At 41.4% G+C, this 18,310-nt stretch overlaps 1 protein-coding gene across 2 annotated transcripts in view; it reads right to left on the bottom strand.

Moving 5' to 3' along the window:
- The window catches only part of MYO3A (myosin IIIA), a 114,751-nt gene extending 98,022 nt beyond the window's left edge, over nucleotides 1–16,729 (bottom strand). For both annotated transcript variants that reach the window (XM_063414027.1, XM_063414037.1), the window contains exons 1-3: nucleotides 16,609–16,729; nucleotides 8,544–8,726; nucleotides 3,571–3,705 (exon numbers count right to left, since the gene is read on the bottom strand). In XM_063414027.1, coding sequence (XP_063270097.1) covers nucleotides 3,571–3,705; nucleotides 8,544–8,711 — 303 coding nt within the window. In that variant the 5' untranslated portion in view covers nucleotides 8,712–8,726; nucleotides 16,609–16,729. The remainder of the gene's footprint in view (nucleotides 1–3,570; nucleotides 3,706–8,543; nucleotides 8,727–16,608) is intronic.
- Nucleotides 16,730–18,310: the final 1,581 nt, after the last annotated feature.

The following is an 18,310-nucleotide window of genomic DNA, read 5'->3' as shown; positions in this document are numbered from 1 at the left end:
ATACTATACAAATAGAAATCTGCATATAATAGTGATGCAAAAATTCAACTTGTATGCTTGTGAGGGGAGACTGTAGAGCATGCATGTATCATCATCAGGTTTAGTGTGCTCATAAATTGATACCAGATGAAATAGTCTGGTACATCTGTAATTCAGCAATCACAGCTGCTGGAAAGCATGAAGGAAATGGACTGCAAAAACTGGACAAGTGACTCTTCCTAAATAGCACCTTCTAGTGCCACCACAGTACACAGGAAGCTGAGCTACAAGGACCATTGGCCAAACTCAGCAGGAGTTCCTGTTTGTTTGTTGAGCAAATGTTCTTGAAATGTTCACATACACACTTCAGGAAAAACAAAACAAAACAAAACAAAAACAAAAAACGAACAAAAGCAAAACACCTAAAAAGAATATTTTGTCAGTCTTCTTGACATTCAGCAGAGTGAAAGTTTCTGTAACACTTCTTGGCAATTCCCTTTACCGCTCCAGAAATGAGAGGTTTCTACAATATGCTTTGATATTACAAAAACATATTTTTGGGTGCAAAGTCATTCCTTCCAAAATTTTTCCCCTACTAAGATAACTTTTAACTCATTAAGTAAGTTTTTTTTACTGCAAAAATAATGCAGATTCCCTCTGTTTCCTATAAAAATATATTCATGGCTATAAAATACACTAGCCTACTTATGAGACTGTCAAAGCCAAATTCATCTCATATAGAGTATGCATAACTTTGCATCTTTTGAAAATGGACTGAGATGCTTCTTAAAGCTCTATCTGATCTCTGAAGGAAGTGAACTATAGAAATATGTTGCATTATGGTTCTGGTTTACAGCAGCGAGTAAAAGCTGTGTAATACTTACCATTTACCTTGCTGTGGCTTTTCAGCTTCCACTCTTTTTTGCCTAGGTTGTTCTGTGCACCAGGCAAGGCCTGTGCCATTTGTTCTCCCCACCTGTCCCAGACCTACATGCTCACCTATAGGGTGATACAATTCCTCTTTGCTCCACCTTCTATCACATGATTTCCAGCTATCTCAGATATTTTCCCTTCTGAACTAAACTCCAGAGCAGAAAGAAATGGGCTACAGCACACTGTGCCCAGCTGTGACATCATGCTGTGTGTGCTGACATCAAACTGCTAGGCTGATTCATCCCAAGGATGGGATTTCTTTCCAACACTGACTCGGTGGGACAGTTTCTCCTGCCTGTGTCTCCGGACACACATGGCAAAGCTTAATGCACCTGGCGGGAATCCTCCCTCCTGCAACATTCTGTATTATAAACAAGATTACAACAACATCCAAGGAGGAGCAGATGTTCAGCTTATCTGAGTGCAGCCTACAGAGAGAAAGGCATTTCTGAACTGAGAGTCAAGAGTACTGTCATTCTGTACAGATGTTTTCTTGTTTCACTTTCATTCCCATAGGCAGTTTCCTTAAAAATACATTGCATGGGACACATCTTAAAAAGCTGTAGATCTTTTCCTCTAGGAAAAAAAAAAACCCAAACCCAAACATCTAAACATATGGATTCAAACACTCCAGTGAATAACCTGGTAACCTTGGTAACCTGCAGTGGTGATTCTAAATGCATTACTAAATGCTGAGTTTTACCATCTTTCACAAACCATTCCTAGTGGAATTTGAGAAACTTTCTCTCCAAATCGTCCTGCCCATGGATCCCATCAAAGAACACAAAGTGGAGATGATGAAAAGATATTCATTCTTATAAACTGCAGGACACCTTAACAGCTGCAGTGAAAAGCAAACTGCAACAGCCCTGTAAGGCTGCACACAAGCTGATAAGGGGGTGCCACTTGAACAGAGGAATCTGTTTTATGACAGTTTTCTTTCACATACACTATTATTAATAGGAAAGCTTCACCAAAGTCAATACTGAAATTTATTTTCCTACTTATGCATGTCTACACATACCAGCTGAAATCCATTGCATTCATAGATCTACATGTGCAGTGACAGAAAGCATCCAAGACTGTTCCACACACTCCATACTTGCACATGTACAGCTTGGCATTAAAAGAGTAAATATAAAACATACCCCACACATAGGCTTGTGTTTTTCACATAGAGAACATCATTCCACGTGAAATATAAAAGTAAAATTATAAACACTTGACTGTTTCCTCCCAGTCTGTTTCAGCCCGGCTGTTTGGCATCCATCCTTTACAGGCCAGAAGTTTCACAGATGGGAGTTTCCAATGGCCAGCAGACACAATAGAAGCTGGATTTTCCAAGATGCTCACTTCACAAAGACCTGATACCTTCTGATGTCAGTCTAACCTAATAATTTGTTATGATTCGCAATGCAAACCATTCTTAAAAACATCTTCCAGCAGAACACGGGAACAGATCTTTTTAGATCTTACGCATTACTGACAGCTTGTTTCTAGAATTTGAAACCATTGGATCATTGAGATATTTGGTAGGAGATTTGTATTTACTTAGCTGACAAGTTATAAAATACAAACAATTCTTCAATCTCAACCTTATCAAACCCTGATCAAATTACAGTAAAATCTTGATTATTAGGAAAAGCACATGATTCCTGTCAGAGATATTCCTCATTTTGCTCTGGATACAAGAGGAAATTTTTACAGAACAGGCTGTGAATCTATAGAAACTGTAATGATCAAGCTCTTTATTCACAAATTACTCAAAACTAAAGAAAAACACACCTTGCTCTATCACTGCGAGCCTAGCTAGATAAGGACACTCAGGAGACAGAGGTCTGGGTTCATGAGAGCAGCAGGGCAGGAGAGCTGCCTTTGTTTATTCTTCCTATTAAATACCTCTAGCAAGGTGACCATGGATTGGAGAGTGGGCATCCCCACCTCTTACCCACATTGGTCAAGGAGGCTGTCATTCAACCTCCTCTTCTCTTGGAGAAGTAATTCATAACAATAGCAATATTTACAAAACATGGTCTACTGTTTACATTAAGGAGCGTGAGAAGCTGCACACTTCTACTTTACTATGAATGCTCAGCAAACTAGGAAATCTCAGGGCAACATTGCTCTGAACTTAATTTGATGAATCCTGCTGCTGTCAACAGCATTTGGGCAGTAGCTGCCTTTATCAGCTTATTTATCTATTTGCATATTTACCTCTCACAGAAAAGAAGGAATTCAGTTAATTAATTTCTATAATTTCATTTGGAAAAATATCACCATACTGCATTCATTAACTGCTCCATCATATGTTAGTGCTATTTAAAGAAATGCTACTACAAGAAGATTCCCATGGCAAGCCTTTCACCAAAGAAAGATTTTAGGTAGAAAATCCTATGAGTTTATTAGAATTTATATCCTAATTCTGAAGACACAGGTCTATCAGTGTAATATCAAGATAATTTAACTATTGAACAGTTGTTCTGAATCTGAACAACTTAATCAGAACAGTAAAAAGACTAAACAACAGCATTTATCACTTTGTATGCAACCACTCTTAACAAAAAAATTACACAAATGACATACATGCCATTCATTGAGTTTATACCCAACAATGCAATAACAACTGGAATAAACCTCCTATTTTTCTGTATTGTTTACCTCAAGAACTAGCCAAAGCTGGTCTCCATTTTTCACATCTTTCTTGTAGTACATGCCGTAGAATTTGACTACATTGGGATGATCAGAGAGAGCTTTCAAAATGTTGTACTCAGCTTCAATTTCTTCATCAATATCCTAGTGTCAAAAATGAGAAATACATAGCAGTTAGCAAATTAATAATGATAGCCATTAAAAAAAATAAACCACAAAATATTTTCTGTCAATTCAAATGTAGTTGGAAACAATACAAAGAAAAAAACCAATAGAACATGAATATACCATTTAGAGAATTACAAAACCTGGTTCTGCTTAGTGAATACAAAACAATTATTTTTTAAAATTTTATTTTGTCTTTATCAATTTCAACTAATGAATACATGGAGTATGACAGAGCAACCCTCAGGACACTAGGGAAGGAGCAAGAGTCCTAGAGGAAAACAGTCAGTCCATGAGCCATCAGTGTGCCCTAGGGTCCAAGAAGGCCGATGGGATCCTTGGCTGTATTAGGAAAAGCATTGCCAGCAGGTTGAGGGAGGTGATCCTGCCCCTCTGCTCACCCCTGAGTAGAGGCCACAGGAGGAGTGCTGTGTCCAGTTCTGGGCTCCTCAGTACAAGAAAGAGATGGAGCTAATGGAGTGGGTCCAGAGGAGAGCTACAAAGATGATGAAGGGGCTGGAGCACGTCTCTTAGGAGGAAAACCTTGAGGGAGCTGGGCCTGTTCAGCTTTGAGAAGAGAAAACTGAGAGGGGACCTCAACAATACCTACAAGTGTCTGAAGGGAGGGTGTGAAGAAAATGGATTCAGGCACTTCTCAGTGGTGCCAAGCAAAGGATGAGAGGCAACAGGCAGAAACTGATGCACAGGAAGTTCCATATGAATACAAGGAAAAAAATCTTTACTGCATGGGTGACAGAATGGTGGAACAGGTTGCCCAGAGAGGTTGTGGAGTGTCCTGCTCTGCAGAGATTCAAGAACTCTCCAGATATAATCTTGTGCAACATGCTCTAGAAAGTCTCTGCTTGAGCAGGGAGGTTAGATCATATGACCCCACCACTGGTCCCTTCCAACCTCAACCATTCTGTGATGTCAAGGCAAAGCCAGTGCAAGCCACATGTAGGTAGGTATGCAGATGCCTTGGGAATTATCTGTTTCTGCCTTAGTCTTAATGGTAACCCCAGCTAGAAATGGTGAAGCTGGAACTACCTCTCTATCTCTCTGTGCATGAACATGTATGACTGCAGCCATATCTTATTCATTTGACCTCCTACTTTCTAGAATTATCTGGGAATTCTTCTCATTTTCTACTGTCATAGAAGCTGCTGACATCCGTGGTCTGTCTGGGTTCTGCTACTGAACTATAAGAACTGTGGCTTTTTGTCACTCTCATTACAGACCTTGGGTTTCTTAGACAGTGAGGGAAATCCTTTTGGAGGTGAGATATGAGGACCAGTTTTGCCAACAGATGCACTGGGAGCTGGACAAATCCCTTCAGACCAAAAATGGACACAGGTATTGGCAGGCTTTGGCAGGCATTGGATGACTCAGGCAAACCTTTCCCACCTGTGCCCTGGAATTGCTCATTGAGGGATGATGATTACACTGCATTTGAGTCATGCTGACAAAATGCTCAATCCCTTCTGACAACAGATAAAGGCAAAATATCTGCTGCCATTTTCCTCTCATTGTGTAGATCTCAAAAAAAAAAAAAGTTAACATACTCGTTTCAGATTTAAAACATTTTTTAATACAATTTGCTATTTACAACTACCCAAAAATAAATGAAAAATTCATTCTAGAAGAAGGTTCCCTTATGAACTGCACTATGCATATGAATGGATTTCATATCACTGAAAAGCATCTACTCAGTGCTAAAAACCTGTCTCAGCAAAGCCAAATAGAAGTGACCATGGCAGAGAAAGGGGATGGTTTGTATTCCCAATGAATGATGCTCCTTCTCATTCTGTTCAACACACCTACCCCAAGAGCACCTTCCTCACTTCTTTCTTATACAGGTCTCTCCAATATCCTATTTGAGTTCCTCACACAAGCCTTTTGTCTTGAGACCAGCTTGCCTGGTCTCCAAGAACTTCCCCTGTCACCACTATCTTCACGAATCAGGCCATTAAACTTTGATATTAAGATTACCAGGATAAGTGTTTTCACAAGAAAGGATTTTAGAGATCTTGTTATTGGAACAACTGAAAAACAGCAGGAATTTTTCTCTTTCTAAAAAGGAGGAACTTGCTTTAATGTAATTTTCCCATAAGCACAACACAGAATACAGAAAAAATACAAGGAAGGAAGAAAGAAACAAACTACTGAAGGTGGCAGAGAATTGAAAGAAAAAGAGCAGAAGCAGGGATGAAGACAGAAAATGCATCTGCCAAAAATAAAAAAAAAAGAAAGAAATACCATCAAAAGCCAAGAAAGTAAAAACAAAGCATACAATAATTCTGACTGCCTTGGGGAAATTGGAAGAGAATTAGCCCACTGTCCTACTGTGACTTAATAGAGGTTTCTGTCTCCTGAGGGGTACTCAGGTTTTATGAGATTTTTACAATTACAAGGAGAAATTAAATGAACAGAATATTCATTCTGTGCCTAGTAAAAAGAAAAGTATTCCTCAGTATTTTATGAAGAAAAAAAACTTGAAATATTTGGTTGAATTTAGCATATTTACCTTCAGAAAAGAACTGCATTAGAAATGGCAGACTGAAAATTATCATCCTATATATAGGATAATTTGGCTAAGGGTTCTAAAGTACAGTGATATTTATTTGTAGTCCTAAGGACAAGACTAAGCCTTGTCAGTTCCATCTTCATATATTCTCATTTCAACACCTTTGCTTTCCTGTTTCAGTTTCAAAAAGCTGAGCTGTTATCCAGCAAAAAGACTGCTGCTCTAAAGGATTAAACATTAAATGCTTATTTCAATCTTATATCACCCATGATAATGTAGGTTCCCAGTTTAATTTTGAAATATCAGTTAAACCAAACACATTTCTTCTGCTTTGTTTCCAGTCTACCTCTCAAGAGGCAGAATTCTAAAACAATCTCCAAAGCAAAAGAATTGTAAAATGTAAAGAAGAAAATATATAAAGCATCTTTTTCTTCATTGCAATGGCTCCCTCTGCAGCCATTAATAATACTTTCAGTTTAAATAAAAAGAACTCATTTATTGCTTTCACTTTCTTTCCAATACAGGACTGTCATTTTAGCAGTAACACGGAGGTACAGCAGCTACTCCAGACACCCTGTAAATAGAAGAGGACAAAGAAGAACAGTGTTCTTAGAAGAAAAAGGGTAAAATATTTAGTTAGGAGTCAAGTCTTGGAAGAAAGATGTTGACTGCATTACTGTCATTTTTTTCATTAAAATAAGGAATCTGTTTTCATAAGTTATACATTTCCCCATCTTCAATTTCTTATATTGCATCTTTATCCATTCTATTTCTGCCATCTCCTTTACATTCTATTCCTTTCTCCTACTTAATTTATTTCTCTTTTCTCTTGCAACAGCTTTGCTATTTCTTTTTTCTTTCTATCATCATCCTTTAATCTTTTTCTGCAACCTCCAAAGTGTACAGAACATTGAAAGCTTCACTGATCATTCCTTCAGGAATTCCTACCATAGCCAGCTGCCACTTAAGAATCACTCCTGAACACGGAAGCATAGGAAAGCAAAAGCATTTCCTGCCAAAAAGGTATTTAGATGAACACCAATGGCAAGGAAGTCATGCCTATTTATTGTAAGCACAAGAACCTTGTTTACAGAAAGCAACAGAGTAAAAAATATTTTCCAGTACATTTGAACTCATCAGGATGCTTATAACTTGGCAAGTTTACTTTGGAAGAGGTTGTGGTATTGAATTGAGATGAGCACCCTTTTGTTGCTTTGAAAGCACACTGAAATAAAAAGCAGATCAGCAAGAAACACAGCAAAGATAATGGAAGACACTATGTTTTTACCAACATATTTCATAGATTTTTGTGTGGGGGCTCATAATCTGACACTGTGTGATGTGCAGAGGTAGAAGAGTCCTGTGTGGCTGTGCAGCTCCAGACCTGTAGGGTCCACACAGCGTGGCATGCCTGCCCATTCCTGCCCAGAGGTCATGCCACGGACGCACACACCTCACAAACCTCCACTGGGAGTGCAGAAGAGGAACTTAAAAGAGCCTCTGAAATAGGAACAGCTGCTTTCCCGTGTTCTGTTCTCAAGAAAAGTCCCAAGCCATGTTCAGCATCACTGAAGGCAGTGGGGTGTGCCTTTACAAACCAGACTATTGTTCTTCCTTACTCTTTGAGCATCAATCTGCCACCCAACAAATGTGACTTACTGAGAACAAAACCATGCTCTTCAGCTTCATAACTGCACCTCCCAGTTGCATGTTGCTCTGTGTGTAGACCTAATCCCTTTGCATTTTCCATTTGAAAAGATTAATTCCTCTATATATTTTGGCACATTCTGAAAACTCAGAATGAACAATAACAATAAAGTATGCTATTTTATTTTTGAAGTAACACTCATAGCGTGTAACTCAGCTACAAGCATGTATTCAGATGCTTGAAGGTAGAGCTTAAGTGCTTAGAAGTACATAACTTCCTTACTGGCCAGCTTGTCAAAAACTTGAAAAAACAAAAGAGAACAGCAGTCAAAATAGAATAAGCTAGGACGCCTGAAGAATAAGAATAAGCTGGAAAGGAAAATAATCTGAATAATAGTTCTGAAAACAAGAGAAAAGGGGTAACAAAGCAAAAGTAACAAAGTTTAGGTATATTTCTGACTTCTACCATAAGCAATCACTTCCAAGATCACTTATGATAAGAAAAATGCATCGATAGCTAGCCTGATACGTAGGAGGCTGAAATAGTTTATTTCATTGTCACTTCTAATACAAATTATCTACAAAGATTAGATGAAAAAAAAGACTACATGAACTCACAATTAACCAAGTAATTTAAGTAACTTACGTGAACAGGATCCAAAATTTTGACTGCTGCTTTGCTGCCATTTTTCTTATTTAACACCTTGAAAACTTTTCCATAAGTTCCTTTGCCAATAGTCTCAATTATTTCCCAGGTATCTGAAGGATCAGGAAAGCTATCAAATATTATGGTTTTCCCAGTCAACGGAAGCATCTCAAATGATGGCTCCTACGAAAAAGAGATGTCAGTCAACAAATGGTTAATGGCAACTTGTTTCCTAAAAATGGGAAGAGAAATACACATTCCAGCCTCAAATACTAGAAATGTTTCTGCATATAGTATGCATGCACAGACAGCACAATGAACAAGAACTGCTGCACTTGAACTTCCCTTCATTTCATATTGTGTTGACTGCACAATATCAAATAAAGGTAGGTGCAGTCAACACACGATCAAATGAAGGGAAATTCAAACAATAATTTGAGACAAATTCAAGTTTGAGTGAAGCCAATGGAAGCTTTCCCATGCACTTCAATTAATATATATTGTCAGTCTGGGATCTTTGGAGGGACAGGGGAATGAGAGTCAAGTTCATAAAATCCCAAAGAATTTAGGTCCATTACCAAGAATCAAGCAAGAAGTGGAAAGAAACCCACACACAACATCTTAAATAGTAGACTTTGTTTCATTCAAACTCTTAGAGCAAACAATCATTTTTACAAGCCTACTCTTAGGATTTGAATTATGACATAGATCTCAAAAGGCCAAGGAGATCAAAGTGACAGATCTTTTCACAATGCTATGGTCTTCTGACACTCAAGCACTCTCAATCATGGAAAACGTGCTTACCAATGTACATCCTTTAACAACTGGTTTAAATCCTGTAAAGGAAACAGCTTTTACAATGATTGAATTGTATCCATCACGGACCAGGTTACACCAACACTCTGGTCCACGATGGATACAAGTCACCAGGAATCTGCAGCAGTCTGTTGTGTACTCAGTACTGCAGCCAGCACTGGCCCACCTCCGTGATTCCAAATACTGTGGGAACAAAATGACCCAATTTTACCTGATACAATGAAACCTCCCTTAACACTGTTTAAAGATCAAGATCCAGAGACATCAGCTGTAGTAAGTATATCCTCAGTTTTCCATTCCAGATTTAAAATTTGCTTCTTTCTTCTGTCCCACAGGATTCACAAAGACAACTCAGCCAGGACACTGACTCTTCCTAAGGCATCACCTTATGCCTACTCTTTATCCATGCCTTGGGAACTTCACCATATCCAGGCAAAGTCATTTCTTCCCCCCCAAAAAGAACACTAATGAGCCACAACTTTCTTTTTCTTTGCCTTTAAAGTAGTGCTCAAATATAATAATTCTGTTGGGTTTTTTAATCACTTCATATATAAATACTTTGTAATTAGCTTCTGTACTTTGCTGTAATTAGGGGACTACATGAAACAATAACTAAATTTGGAGTGATAAAGGGATGAGGATTGGTAATCTCAAACCCTTGCTTTGAGGGTTTCAATAATCATTAAATTTCAAATTTTCTCTATCTGAGCTTTAGTTTTTTAAATTGAGGCTAACTATTTGTTTAAGGTCTTACTGGATACTAAACCTGTAACTGGTGAAATTTTTTTTGTAAGAGGAAAAAAATTAAAAAGGTATCAGTGGTTGCCTTCATAAGAACTGAGGCATCCAAACCATATTGAAGCCTGTCTACATACAGACTATTTTCTACAGAAGATGTAATTGTCCATTGAAATCTAGAGCCTGCTATGTCTCACATTACAAGAAAACACAGGAGCTTCTGACCCAGGCAGGAGGAGATATGCAGCACTGAAGAAAGGAAGATTTAACTCCTCCCTTTCCAAGATGAGCACTTCTGACACAGGAACTAAAAGAACAGCTTTACAAATTTACACTGTGCCAGAGCCAAGCAGGGAACTCTGATACCTTGAATCTCCAAATAAGCAAAGATCCACCCTGCTGCAGGGATGTTTTAAATGAAGCAGAACACTCAGAGCAGTCACGTTCCAAGCTGGTGCCTCAGACAGCCTCCCAGGCTTCATTAACTCCCCATACATTGACAGAATGAAGCTGAAATTCATTGACTTCCAGTATCAATTGCTTATTTGTCTGCAGAGACTGGTACAATGAGAACTGTTAAAGGGCTAAGGAAACATGATCCTGCAGGTGCTATTTGGCTACCAGAGGAAAAGTGATAGAGAAATTGCCACATGCTTTTGTTTTCTTTTGAAAATCACACCAGCTGCACATCACCTAGTATTAAGAAAAGTCACCATGTTAAAAAATAAGCATTCAGTAGCTGTCATACTTAGTTCAATAATTTAAGAGTGCTATTCCAGAAAAATTTACTCACCCTAATTCTTTCTTCTGATTTACAGCTTCAAAATCATAACTTGAATAGATTATATAAAAAGCATGTTTCGTCACTTTCACCAAGTTTAAGAGCAAGTCTCTGCAGACAAATTGTTTAGTTTCCACTTCTATTATTAAAATGTATTAAATAGAATTATTTCAAGTGTTCTAATCTGGATGATGGATAATGTTTTATTACATCTTGGTGAAGTTTTGAAAGCTGATAATGATTTAACCTCATATTTCAGCAACAAATTGCACTGCTCCTGGAATATGTCTGGATGTCCAACCAACTAGATAATTTATCATATCCTTCACCATTAAAAATTTACTCAAAAGCCAACACAATTTATTACTTGATCCAAAGAAAAGAACTTTTTAGAATACTTCTGGTGTGTTCAGTGTGACAGTTCACTCAGCTGCTGCTCAGATTTTGGCCAACCTGCAGGTGAGACCTGGGCACAGTGCCAGTAAGTCAGAGCAAGAGCACCAAGCAGGCAGACAGGTGGCCTGAAAGGGCTCAGGAGCCATTCCGAGCATTACGCGCCATCATCGCCAGCAAATCTCTGTCTCCTGTCATCTTCCCTGCTGCAGTTTCCCAGAATCTGTGCACTTACAAAAAATGGAATAAGCCAAACCTCCAAGCTGGAAGATATAAAATACCAGCTTACCCAAAAAGCTTTAGAAGCAAATCTAGCAGGAGCTGGACTGCTGAGGCCTTCCTGCTGCTTGGTGTGACAAAGGGAACACTTGCACTGTCACAGAGGAGAAGGGATAAGCAGTCTCTTACCCCAGTTACATTTTATTTTTTTGGTTTTGCTGGGATGGGCACAAATTAAGAGTTATAGGTTATAAATTATGAAACTGTATGGCTTGAATGGTGAATAAATGAATTCACATGACAGACTGACCAAGACAAAAGGGGATTGAGCCCCTCTTTGTCGTGTTTGTTATAGTTCTTAATGAGCTCATGAAACAAAGTTTAAATCGCAGAGTACATTGTCCTGTAAGTTTGAGAGAGACAAACAGATCAACACAGCAATTAAATTCAGGATATTCAAGGCAAGGAAAAAATAGATTTGGAATTCCAAGGTTTGAGTTTTTTTTGGTTGGTTGGTGGTTTTTTATCTGAGAGGGGGATTTGGTGCCAGTTATAAGAACAAACTGGGTGAGAATTCTTATGAGTCATTCCTGGGACGTTTTGCTTCACATCAAACATTTGCACCCTACATGGCGGATTTCAGGCCAAAGATTAGAGATACCCAGAGGTGCCCTGCTCAGCAGCTGTGCTGGCAGACCACTGCATTCTCCATCATTTTCAGGATCTAGTCAGTTTGGAGAGGGAAGGGGAAGCCTGCTGAAGAACAAAGTATATCTCTTCTGGACTATCTTACTGTTGCCAAGGCAGCTCAGTGAAGTACATTTATCACACCCAAAGCTTCAGACACAAACCAATTGCCCTCTGGAGGGCTTTTTAGTGAGAGCCACAGAGCAGTAGAGACAACACAGTCACGTGGAAACACACAATTGGTTTTGGTTCTGCCAACTGGGTTGAAAGCACATTGGAGCCTGAATTTCACATAGAATATTATATGTTAATCCAATATTTTCACCACTGTTTCATACCACCTAATTGTGCAACTTTCTTAACCTTCCCCTCCAATAGTTTCTGAATGGACCTTCATCTCACTTGGGTGAAAACATACCCATTTCCTCCATAAAGAGCAAATAAAATGACAGCCCCTTGCCTCATGTCATTCATCTTCCTCCACACAGGGACCCTACAGGATTAGCAAAGGAGACACATTTAACTACATTTAACTACTATTCACATTTAACTACAATGAATGCAGCCTTGGGGTTCCCATCAGAATCCACAACTTTCTGTTCTTGAAAACTGGAACCAGGATCTCATTGGTTCAGTTCAAAACACACCTGCTGAGGTTGTCTTCTGTTCTGTTTGTCCACATCACTCTCTCCTCCACACTGAAAACATTATTTACGTTTAACCAGACAGGTTCTGCACACATCCTACCCTAAAATGTGCCAGACATCTTCCTGTATGTCATGACTGGCAGATGTCAGGTGCCAATAACACTGGCACACGTGGCATATCAGGTCTGTTACCTCTCTGAAGGTGACACAATGCATTCCTTCAGATTGTGAAACTTAAAACTTCTTGCCTAATGAAAGCCAGAAAAAGTACCACCCTGTTTGGTAAACAAACCAAACAAAAATAGACAGCTTGTTTATGTAAAATAAACTCTATCTCACCTCACTCTTTCAACCCTTTCATTGCTTTATTCAGTATCTAATTTGGAAGTTCTTTGGCCTGCCACTGATCACAAGGCACACTGGGGCCTTCAAATACTTAATACAATGCCACAATCAAATCCCAAACCACACTTCTTCTTATTTCATGAGTTATGCCACACTGACAAGTACTTAATAAGAAAGTTAAAGGCTGCCACATGGAATTCTCAAAACAAGCCAAAAAGCATGAGGCTCCAATGTGCCCTTCATTGTACTAGCACCTAGCAATTTCTGGATAAATGTCCAAATAATTTGATTATTCAACTAAGAGCATGGACTGCAGCTCAGATTCAGAGCTACAGCTATAATGACTCATTTATGCAGTATATTATCCTAGCCATCATTCAAAGAGTAAGTTTTGCTCTGGAAATTCAAATATAACCTCCATTCAATTCTGGGGGAATATCTGGCCTCTGATTTTGATGGTGATGCAACCTATATTTGAACGGGAGCTATACTCAAATCTAAGCTCTGTGTGAGCAGATTATCGAGTTTGGCCATTAGTTAAAGACAAGTGTTGGTAGGTTTGCAGGCTGGTTTGTTTTTCTTTTTTTTACTTCACTTGTCAAAGCTGAATGCACTTAGCATTATAATTTCACTCTAAAACAACAACAAATTTGCATAATTACATAATTTTTGTACGCTCCATATGTCTAGACAAATTATTCTTTTCAACTGCACATCAATTTGCTTAGTACTTTCTACTCTATATATTCCCCATTGCTTTCAATTGTCCTTCCTGTCTGCAAGAAACCTTCCACAGGGAAAAAAAGATCTCTTTAGCCCCAGCTATGGTAGATAAAGAATAAAAATCAACAGCCTTCTCCAACAGTCAGTCCATGTCTTTCACTGTTGTGTGCTTACACGAGTAAGAAAGAAACAAGACATCAGTTTAGGTAGGATTCACCCAAGCTGATGTGTAGAATACACCTACTGGAACCTAAGTTAGATGCTATAATTCCATTTCGGTCAAAGCAATAAAAAATTGATTCACTTCACCTGGTTAGCATTTATCTTAGCATAAGACACTTAGTCTCCAGACACTGTTGATTGTACTGGCTAAGTTTCCATTGCCTACAACAGGAGCCCAGTTACACTGCTTCAGATACAGACATGCTAAGGTAAATTAATTCCACCTACTTAAATGCTGGAAATAAAGAGTTCTAGCTTGACAACTGACAAAATGAGTATCAGCTCCATACTACAGCCAGGAAAACTGGCACCAAATTCCCCTCTCAGATAAAAAAGCCAGCCACATCTCATCACCTGAAAGCTGTCAGGCAACTTGGACATTGTCTGATGATGCACAAACAAGGCAAGAACCATGCAATGATACTGCCAAGCAAACCCTAAATTAATGTAAATGCAGGAATAAATGGTTATGTAAAGCATTTGTAGGCAAGGAGTGGTGATCAGTTTAGGAAAGTATCAGACAACATATCTCCTGGGCACAATTCAAAGTACATACATCAATCTTAGGGCTGTTCAGAGAAGAAACTGATCTGATTTTGAGGCCACTTTTTAGTGTTTACTCTCTCAAAGGCTGAGTAACTGCTTCTGTCTCTAAAAACACTTTTTTCCTTCAGTGACTGATCCAGTGACAACTTTCCCAACAAAGCAAGACAGCTTTCAGGGACATTTGATGCCTCTTGACTCCTTGACCTTTGTAAAACTTCTACACGCAGTAGAGAAGCAGTACTGTGTGGTATCAGTACCTGATCTCCTGCTATTGATAAATGCATATTGGGTGTCCACTCTGACATTTCAGCTGGGGATTTTTATTCAGCTGATCTTGACATTTTGACTTGCAGCAGACTGAGCTGGCCAGCCCTGCCCATGGCAGGCTCCAGCTCTTCACTCTCTGAATGTTCTCAGAGGGCACAGATGCAAGGGATCTACTCCAGTGCTAGGTTCCACCTTGGTTTGCATCCATTCCCTGCCATGCCCCACAACAGTCAAAGTCACACTGCATGCTGAGGTTTACAGTTCTAAGGTAACTCCAGCCAAGGAGGGGAATTTTTAAGCAACAGGTTAAAGAATCAACAAAGGCTATAAGCATTCAATCTATTCTCATGCATAGGGGCTACCCACTAGATTGAATCCTTCAGAGTTTAAACATGATACCAGTATAGAACCCAAACCTCTTTTAAAGCCAATCTTTAGTTAAAGAAAGAGGGTATGAAAAGAACAAGGAAACAAAATGCTAAATTTAATTAATGTTGTCAATTTTTAAAGCTCTGATGTTTTGAAAACAAATGATAGCTAAAGATTTTTGTGGCAATTGCTGTCCAACAGATAATATTTATGCCGGGGCATCATGAAACAAGATTAATAACGGAAAGGGGAATGGTTCATTATCAAATTGTATTTGGACTTTGTGCCACCAGAAGTAATGAACTGACATTAGCAATCCATGAACTGAATTATATCCAGCTAATTTTGTGGCTCCCAGAAGAGAGGCACTGCAAGTGATGAGAATAATTTTTCAATGACTAAACACTAGATCAATATATTAGCAAATAACTTGGTTTTCAAAGCTAAAGCATCACTCAATTTTCCTATTTTAACACAGTAAAACTTCATAAAGCCATAAAAATCTATATGGTGTGACGTCACTCACTCCGCATTTATCAGAACTTCTAACAACAGAAAAGTGGCCGCTACAAATTAATTTAGCTACTGTATCAATGAGCTTTGTCAGGGCTTGGAATGAAGGCGATACAGTAACTCGATAGCAAGATAAGGAAGGCATGGCAGACAAGAAGCAAACTTGCTAGCACTTAGCATTAGGCGACAAGAAGTTACGGGGTGCGAGTGTGCAGTGGGCACGGTCCGACCGCACCCGCGTCCTGGCACGGCCACACCGCGGGGCCGCGCGTGTCCGGCGGGCGGGGAGCGCTCTGCCCTGCCCGGCCCTGCCCGGCCCTGCCCGGCCCTGCCCTGCCCTGCCTGCCCGGAGCGCCCCGCTCGCCGCCTCGCCGCGGGCACCGCACCTCTCCCGACTGCTCCGCACGCGTTTCTTAGCCAGAAACTCACTCACAAGAGAAAAGGGAAAAAAAAAAAAGGGGGGGGGGGGGGGGGAGAGGGAAAAAAAGTACAAAAAAGCAGGATTCATCTGCAGGAGAGACCGCAAGAGCCAACCCGCACACGCCCCGGCTCGGCACACCCCTCTCCTCCCCGCCGCTGCCGGGCGCGCCCGTCCCGTCCCGTCGGGACCGGGGCTGCAGCGGGAGGCACCGGCCCGGCCCGGCCCGCGCCACCCCCGGGGGGCCGGGCCACCCTCCCGGGGGCCGCCCCGGAGCCCCTCGGCGAGGCGTGGCCGCCGGGCAGCGCAGCTCCCCCCGCGCAGGCACCGGCGCCGGGGCTCGCCCCGGTGCCCTGCCCGCCGCTCCCGGCCGGGGATTACCCGCAGCGGAGCCTCCGGTCCCCGCAGTGCCAGCCCCGCCGAGGGGGCAGGGGCCGCGCCACCTCCGGCCACCGTGCCTCGGCTTCGCCCTCCTCCTGCGGACGGCCCCGGCCCGGCTGCGCTCCCGCCTCGGGGTCAGCGGCGGATGAGCGCTTTGCCCCGCTAATCCCCCGCAGGCGCCGGCAAAGCCGGGAGGGCTCGGCCCGCCCCGGGCAGGGCGCGGCGGGGGCGCCGCAGCGGCCCGGGCTCCCTCCCGGCGGGACAGCGGCGGCCGCTGAGCGCAGCCGGGCCCGCCGCGGCCCCGCGATCCCGGGCCGGCCGCCCGCAGAGCCGGGTCACAGCCCTGCCCTGATCCGCCCCGCGGGGATTACACGGCGCCGGGCGAGGCTGCCGGCCTGGCCTGGCACGGGAGAGCTGCGCCTCGTGGCCCTGGGGTTGCCCATGGCTGCGCTGCCCTGAGGAAGCCTAATGGACCTACCCGGCCCTCTAAAAATGATTCACGTCTGGCGCACGCCCCGAGCTCACGTTAGTACCTGTTGCAGAGGTGACTATACGGCAACAACACAAGTGTTATGTAATAGCAGGGTGAAGTTGCAAGACAGAGTACTCAAAAGTTGGAAATGGATGCATTTTGTAAGTACAGTTGCTATGTGGTACATGAGCCAGGCTTTAATTATGCTGGTTAGGTTTTCTTTGCAAGGCCCCTGACAAATGCACTGCAAAGAAGCAACCAAACTCCATCAGCACTGTGGACCATGTACCTCCATCAGAGAATTTGTCTGTTGGGATGAGTTTGTCTCCTTTCATTTTTCTGATAATATTTGAACCTGGGTTTTATTTTCAGACATGTCTGACATGAGCTATCTACATTCTAACACCTTTCTTAAAAGCAGAGTAGACACCAGGTAGTTCATGGATGGCCTCTCTACGGGAATATATCTGTAACAGGTATGGCTGCATATCCCATCCCAGCTATCAAAATAATAACACAGACAAGAAACCTCATGTAATTCCTCCCTGTGGGAAAATCATCAACAGAAACTTCTGAAACCCCAAAGCTAAACAGCCATGAGCCAGATATGTATAAGGACAAGAGGCCTCTTTGATTTCCTTCTATACTACTTTATTGTATAAAAGTTGTTGCCAGTTTTAGGTTGTCCACTGCATTATGCATGTAGAAATTTATGAGGGATAGTTTAACATCTCATATAGACTTTATTAACTCCTTTTGTTGCTGCTGCTCTGTCCCTTCATAACAGTCCCTCTTTCCCTGGCTGAGACCCTATAAAAATACAAAATGAGCTTCCTAGTTTTATGATCCCATTTTACTAATTACAATTGGAAGTACTAGCATAATAGGGCCTCAGTTGTAAAAATATCCATATCTTTTGGGCTGAAATCACTACAGGAGCAACACTCAGTGAAAGGTTCCCCCTCTCTGAGCAAAGCTCCCGTTGCATTCGGTTGTGCTTGCGAGTGCCACCCAGCACTCTGCCTTTTGGCTGTGTGTCTAGTGGATGGCAAGTCACGTGCAGAAGCATGACAGTCTAATCCTCTGATCATGCAGAAGCTTGGCCAGAGTGCACCATCAGAACAAGGCTGGGAGCCTCTCAGTGGAAATTCAGGTGCAAAACGTGTGATGGGTGCTCACAGCTCTTCTCCCAGGAAGAGCTTGCGTGCATCCAAGACCTGGAGCAAGGCG

This window comes from Prinia subflava, chromosome 1 (genome assembly GCF_021018805.1).
Source record: "Prinia subflava isolate CZ2003 ecotype Zambia chromosome 1, Cam_Psub_1.2, whole genome shotgun sequence".
Taxonomy (NCBI): Eukaryota; Metazoa; Chordata; class Aves; order Passeriformes; family Cisticolidae; genus Prinia; species Prinia subflava.
This window is presented reverse-complemented; position numbering and strand designations above follow the sequence as displayed.